The sequence below is a fragment of the Phyllobates terribilis genome, unplaced genomic scaffold (genome assembly GCF_046119375.1).
Source record: "Phyllobates terribilis strain yellow unplaced genomic scaffold, ASM4611937v1 Scaffold_62__1_contigs__length_8034531, whole genome shotgun sequence".
In the NCBI taxonomy this organism is placed as follows: Eukaryota; Metazoa; Chordata; class Amphibia; order Anura; family Dendrobatidae; genus Phyllobates; species Phyllobates terribilis.
In genome coordinates, this window is record NW_027362822.1 from 563,030 (window position 1) to 570,298 (window position 7,269).

General features: G+C 48.2%; 1 protein-coding gene across 1 annotated transcript; it reads right to left on the reverse strand.

The window, feature by feature from the left end:
* Positions 1-1,269: 1,269 nt before the first annotated feature.
* LOC141192497 (dynein axonemal heavy chain 12-like) lies at positions 1,270-6,876 on the reverse strand. Its single transcript, XM_073662025.1, has 4 exons — positions 6,541-6,876; positions 6,129-6,249; positions 4,711-4,993; positions 1,270-1,365 (listed from the first exon to the last, which is right to left on the reverse strand). Exons 1-3 carry the CDS (start codon positions 6,679-6,681, stop codon positions 4,962-4,964), a joined length of 294 nt encoding a protein of 97 aa, XP_073518126.1. The 5' UTR covers positions 6,682-6,876; the 3' UTR covers positions 1,270-1,365; positions 4,711-4,961.
* Between the last annotated feature and the right edge of the window lie 393 nt (positions 6,877-7,269).

The window sequence follows — 7,269 nt, forward strand, 5'->3', positions numbered from 1 at the left end:
AAACTCAATGCAGATGGATTAATTTTATGCTGGTATTATGGGAAATCCCATACAATGTCTTCCCTTATTGGTAGATATGACGAGAGTAGAGATGAGCGAATGGATTTGCAGGACTCTGGTCCAACAGTCCGGTCAGTATTCCACGGCCGCAGGACCGGAGCCCCGTGAACCGGCATCTCCGGCTCCTCTTTTGATGTCGATGTCATAGTTGTGGTGTGAGGCACAAATGACATCACGCCTGGCCGGCTAATCAAAAGAGGAGCCAGGGATGCCGGCATGTAAGAGGCGGTTAGCAAGGCTCCCATCCAACAGCCACAGACTACTAACCTGCTCTCTTAGACCAAGGTCCTGCAAATTTAGTTGCGCATCTCTAGACAAGATGCATGAATCAATGCAAAATCCCAACAATACTATGGAGCCTTTTGGGTACCTTCAAGATATTGAGCCGCTGTACAACTGCAACCCCCAGGAGAAGACCCCTGGGCAAGAACACTACATGGGCTCTTTGCAGTCTAATAACGTACTGTGAAATAAGCTGCTTGCATCTTTGGATGTGAATGTGGGTCCCCTTACCTCTGTTGCACCAATGGTATATCCCCCCCTGGAAACTCCTATAAGCTGCGTCTCTGGGTATGACAGTCTATTAGCAGGAGAACTCATGAAGTCTGTCTATGAATGTATATATATGTATTTCTCCCAGAAAATTATTACAATTACACGTTTTGTTGTTCACATGTTTATTTCATTTGTGTATATTGGAACAACACAAAAAGAAGATATTAGTCAACAATTTTGGTTCTCAAGTCCTCAGACAGTTCTCTTCTCCTCTTTCTGTTCTCCCTGCTTAGTGTGGCACGTAACAACGCAAAGACTGAGTCAACTTTTCCCCTTTGTATCAGGTTTCAGGTGTGATTTTCATATTGCCCGCACCTTTTACTTGCCACAGGTGAGTTTGAACGAGCATCACATGCTTGAAACAAAATTGTTTACCCACAATTTTGGAAAGATGCCAACAATTTTGTCCGACCCATTTATGGGGTTTTGTGTGAAATTATATCCAATTTGCCTTTTTTTGTGTTGTTCCAATACATACAAAGGAAATAAACATGTGTATAACAGAAAATACACATGCAATTTTTTATGGAAAAATACTTCATTTTCTGGAACAACTTCAAGGGTGCCAACACTTCCGGCCATGACTGTTTATAGTGAAGCAACCTTGATCAGTAAAGGAGCTTATGCCGTACCTCCGGGCCACTGTCGATAGCCTCATGCACTTCACTTGTCCAGAACATGAGACACACAGAGCACGACCTGTCCCGGCCATTCCCTCACCCAGTCTTTTCTTGCAGTCGCAGGGTATGCCTTTTAAAAAAGAAAGTTAAATTACGTTGACAGAAGCATTTAAGAGAGGGACAACCTTACTAGTATTATCTAGCAAATTCATTTCTACCGATTGCAGGTAGAAGATCTGCTACCTGGCTCTATTGCAAGAGATACATCATCCACAAATCATTCACTGCCGCCAAATAATCTTATACAAATATAAAAGAACTAGATGGTGGCCTGATTCTAATGCATCGGGTATTCTAGAATAGGTATGCGGCCGACCGGGTGCAATCAGCAGAGCTGTGTTTAAATTTGGCGCCAAAATCGCTGATTGGTCGCGTTCGGCAACCGCGACCAATCAGCAAAGCGGTGTTTAAATTTGGCGGCAATATCGATGATTGGTCGCGGGCGGCGGCCGCGACCAATCAGCGAACCGTGTTAGTGAGGACTGGAGAGCGTGTTTAAATTGGGCACCAAAATCGCTGATTAGTCGCGACCAATCAGCCGAGCGGTGTTTAAATTTGGCGCCAATACTGCTGACTGGTCATGGCCGCCGACCGCGACCAATCAGCAGAGCGATGCAGAGCGGGGTTTAAATTCGGCGCCAAAATCACAGATTGGTCGCCGGCCGTGACCAAACAGCAGAGCATTCTTTAAATTTGGCGCCAAAATCGCTGATTGGTCGAGGCCGGCGACAGCGAACAATCAGCAGAGCGTTGTTTAAATTTGGCGCCAATCTCGCTGATTGGTCGCGGATGGCGGCCGCGACCAATCAGCAGTGCGGTGTTTAAAATTGGCACCAAAATCGCTGATTAGTCGCGGCTGGCGGCTGCGACCAATCAGCAGAGCAGGGTTTAAATTTGGCACCAATAATGCTGATGGGTCTTTGCCGGCGACCGCGACCAATCAGCACAGCGGGGTTTACATTTGGCCCCAATGCTGCTGATTGGTCTCGGCCGGCGACCGTGACCAATCAGCAGAGCGTTGTTTAAATTTGGCACCAAAAACGCAGATTGGTCGCGGCCGGTGGTTGCGACCAATCAGCAGAGTGAGGTTTAAATTTGGCGCCAATACTGCTGACTGGTCACGGCCGACAACCGCGACCAATCAGCAGAGCGTTGTTTAAATTTTGCGCCAATACTGCTGATTGATCTCGGCCAGCGACCGCGATCAATCAGCAGAGCGTTGCTTAAATTTGGCGCCAATCTCGTTGATTGGACGCGTCCGGCGTCCGCGTCCAATCAGCACAGCAGTGTTTAAATGTGGCGGCAAGATCGGTGAATGGTCGCTGCCGCTATTTAAATGTGCCGCACAAATCGGTGATTGGTCGCCGACTTGGCCCGCAACCAATCACTGATCTTGCGGCCAAAGTTAAACACTACGGTGCTAATTGGTCGCGGACGCTGACAGCGACCAATCACCGATTTGGGCGCCACATTCAAATATCGGCCGCGACCAATCACCGATCTTGGCTCCACATTTAAACACCGCTGTGCTGATTGGTCGCCGACGCTGGGTGCGACCAATCACCGATTTTGGTGCCACATTTAAATAGCGTCCGCGACCAATCCGCACAGCGGTGTTTAAATGTGGAGCCAAGATCGGTGATTGGTCGCGGCCGATATTTGAATGTGGCGCCAAAATCGGTGATTGGTCGCTGTCAGCGTCCGCGACCAATCAGCACCGTAGTGTTTAACTTTTGCGGCAAGATCCGTGATTGGTTGTGGGCCAAGACCGCGACCAATCACCGATTTGTGAGGCACTTTTAAATAGCGTCCGCGACCAATTGGATGTCAGCGCCGCTCCCCGTCCCTCCCTTCACACCCTAGCCGCATGGATGTCAGCGGCGCTGCCTGTGCGGATACTTCCGCTCCGAGAACCCGGGACATGAGCGGGCGCTCGGAGCAGAAGTATCCCGACCCGCAGCGCCGCTCCCCGATCCTCCCTTCAAACCCTAGCCGCTGATGTCCCCACAGTATCCGCATGGTGTTACAAAGGTCCGGACATTTGTGTTAAAAATCGCTGATTGGTCGCTGGCGCTGCCAGCGACCAATCACCGATTTGGGCGCCAAATTTAAATATCGGCCGCGACCAATCACCGATCTTGGCTCCACATTTAAACACCGCTGTGCTGATTGGTCGCGGCTGATATTTAAATTTGGCGCCCAAATCGGTGATTGGTCGCGGGCAGCGCCTGCGACCAATCAGCGATTTTTAACACAAATGTCCGGACCTTTGTAAGACCATGCGGATACAGTGGGGACATCAGCGGCTAGGGTGTGAAGGGAGGACCGGGGAGCGGCGCTGCGAGTCCAGATACTTCTGCTGCGAGCGCCCGCTCATGTCCCGGGTTCTCGGAGCGGAAGTATCCGCACAGGCAGCGCCGCTGACATCCATGCGGCTAGGGTGTGAAGGGAGGACCGGGGAGCGGCGCTGACATCCATGCGGCTAGGGTGTGAAGGGAGGACCGGGGAGTGGCGCTGACATCCAATTGGTCACGGACGCTATTTAAAAGTGCCGCACATTTCGGTGATTGGTCGCTGTCTTGGCCCGCGACCAATGACTGATCTTGGCGCCAAAGTTAAACACTATTGTGCTGATTGGTCACGGACACTGACCGCAACCAATCACCGATTTGGGCGCCAAATTGAAATATCGGCCGCGACCAATCACCGATTTTGGCGCCAAATTTAAATATCGGCCGCGACCAATCACCACAGCGGTGTTTAAATGTGGAGCCAAGATCGGTGATTGGTCGCGGGCAGCGTCGGCGACCAATCAGCACAGCGGTGTTTAAGTTTTGCGCTAAGATCAGTGATTGGTCGGGTCCGAAGACCGCGATCAATCATCGAATCGTCTTGGTGAGGACCGGGGAGCGGCGCTGCCTGTGCGGCTACTTCCACTGCGAGAACCCGGGACATAGCGGGCGCTCACAGCAGAAGTATCCCGACCCGCAGCGCCGCTCCCCGGTCCTCCCTTCCGCATGGAGGTCAGCGACGCCGGCGGTCCTTCCGCTGCTACCGGCCGGGAGATGAGCGCCTCGCGGCGCTCATCTTCCGGCTGCATCTCCATCCCGCAGATGGGTCCGTCGGTCGGGTTCCTTCTGCTGTTGCCGGCCGGTAGATGAGCGCCTTGCGCCGGTCATCTCCCGGCTGCATCGCCGCTCAGCTCCGTCCCGCAGATGAGCCGCTAACGGCCGCCATCTTTTTTTAGAAATCCCCCGGCGCTGATTGGCCGCTGCCGGACCAATGAGCGACGCGGGATTTCCTGGACAGACAGACACACAGACACACAGACAGACAGACAGACGGGATAAGACGATTATATATATAGACTAGATTAGTTCCAATTAATGCTTTTGGTCTGTAGGTAGATCCGTACCATTCGTGACCGAGCAATAACATCATGCACGCTCCTTAACATGACATCTTCCCCTTGGATGAGCCACTTCTCCACGGCCCCCCGAGCCTCGGAGGTGGAGATGGTCTGGATGAGCTCTACGCGTTCCCCCTCGGTGCTGTACATGGCTTTGATGTCCAGGTTAGGAAGGAGCTCCAGCTTTGCGATGCCTTCAAAGCCCTTCTTTAGATGTGGTTGGACCCGCAGAGGATCTTTAGTCTCAGAGAGAATTTCTAGCATTTCGTCGTTGGACAGGAAGAAAAAGCTAAAGCGAAAATGCACAATATGATAAAGATGTCATTAAAGTATTGGGTCAGGCGCCATTTGTATTAGTGTCTATGTGAGAAAATAGAAAAGCAAAGCTTTAAAGTAAAGATTCAGTCCCCATACACATTGGATTAAAATAGTTTAAACCTGACGATTGCAGCAGGACCGGCCTACCCACTGATGTGTATGGGGGTCTCCTGACTCTCCCCCGATAGAGGATGTCAGGGCCAGAAGGATCAGGCAGATGGGATTTCAATACCCGGTCTTTTGGTTCTCAGGGGAGATAACCCGCTGCCGGAGGTGTCCAGTACCGACTTTCTCCTCTCTCCCCATTAAAACCACATGACTGTTCAGCAGAATAGGTGGGAGTCAGGAGAAATAGCCAAATAACCATTCAGACCACGGGTATCTCATATGTCATGCGTATGGTTAGCTTAAAGGGGCTATCCAGCTTTGGGAACTTTTTTTAATTTAACTGAAATGTGTATTCCCATCTCCAGGATTCTACCCCAATATGTAGTATGCGTAATAATAATAATATTAGCAAATACCTCCAATTAGAAGTTTAGTATAGTTCTTCTGATTTGTTTTGTCGCTTACCCCATGTGCAGGGCATTGCAGTAGCTTAGGTTACGACCACTAGCAAATAACTGTCACTATATGAGTGGTCGTAACCATGGATACCGAAGCTACTGCAATGCCTTGTACATGGGGAAAGCGACATAGTGAATCAGAAGAACTATACTACACTTCTAATTGGAGGTATTTGCTAATATTATTATTATTACTACGCCTACTACATATTGGGATAGGATCTTGGAGATGGGAATACCCATTTAATTGCGAGTATTTGCGACAATTCAGTTTCATTAAAAATGTTGCACCGTTAGGCTTTTTGTTTCCTGCACATTCAGCTTTGATGTGATCTGTGGTCATAAATCGGCTAAGAGGAGCTGAAAAAAGACAGATTAAAAATAAGTCCAATAGCCAGCGCAACACAGAGCCAATAGAAGGCAAACAGTGCAAAATTATTAATGAAATCCAATTACAAAAATGATTTCAATGCGTTTAAATAAGAAAAAAAAATATTTAAGGAATATATACAATCATTGCAACAAGTGAAAGGACTATACCGTGGGAAAAAAGCCTCTTCTTCTCCAGATAGGCATTCAGCCCTTTCATGATTTTATCCAGAAGCACATTGCTGTCCTGAAGTTTCTCCAGAAGTCCGGTCAGAGAAGTGGCGCTTAAAACCTAATACAAAGTAGATAGCCCATAAGTAAGATTCCATTATATAGTTATAGAGACTGAAAAAAGGTCACATTCATTGACTATTGTGCCAATAGTTTATATTAAAAGAAAAATTAGAACCTATTTGGATAGAAAATAGAAGATGCGGGAGGCTGGAGTCCAGGCAGTGCGGAGCCCCATAACCCGGGATCCTTGTGATGGAAGCATCAGGACACGGACTCTTGGAAAACATCAATCCTGGATGCAAGATGACCGTGCTTTCTTGTATCAGTCCACCATGAAGCATCCATTTACCTTCGGGTCTTTAACGCAATGTTTCATGATCTCTCTCCAGTTTCTGTCCACAGTCTGGAATAAGCGTCCTTCTTCAGGCATTTGCTGCATGATGTCCTCAGAAGAGAAGATTAAAGCCACTGGGTCGGCACCTTCAGCCATTCATCAATGGTTTCCTGGATCCTTATCAGTCGTTCCTCCCATTGCTTAAAGGAGGAGAGCAAAAAGTTAATTACACATAAAATGAAAAGGATAGAAAAAAAATGCTATCATTTTAGAAGATAAATTATCAATGGATATGAATTCTGAATTGTTGGACATTTGTAGGGAAAGTTTGGCGAGACTCCTTGATACCATCCCCTTTACATGTAAGCTGGAGCCGCATGTAACTTTAGCCTCGGAGATCCTAATGAAACATTAGCTTCTGCTAATAAGCAAGTGAAGATTTTAAGCTGAGTGACAACATTTACTGTGGGTGGGAACTCCTTAATCCCTTCAGGACCGGATAATTTTTTGTTTTGCATTTTTTCCTTCCCTTCTTCAAAAAGCCATACATTTTTTAATTTTTCCATTGATATAGCTGCAAGAGGCTATGTAATGTGCTGTAGCTTAACCCCTTCCCAACATATGACATACTGTTAAGCCATATGCCATGTTCCTGCAGATGTGCAAAATTTGGACCTGGGCCCCCACCAGCATGTTGGTCAGATGTATGGGCCCTTGTAGCATTCTAGATCCGATAATGATGCG

Excerpts from the sequence above, each read along its gene's own strand:
- LOC141192497 (XM_073662025.1), bottom strand. The coding sequence starts at position 6,681 with ATGGCTGAAGGTGCCGACCCAGTGGCTTTAATCTTCTCTTCTGAGGAC. Across the intron at positions 6,250-6,540 it reads ATTGCGTTAAAGACCCGAAG|GTTTTAAGCGCCACTTCTCT; the intron begins GTAAATGGATGC and ends ACTTTGTATTAG. Across the intron at positions 4,994-6,128 it reads GAAGAGGCTTTTTTCCCACG|CTTTTTCTTCCTGTCCAACG; the intron begins GTATAGTCCTTT and ends TTTTCGCTTTAG.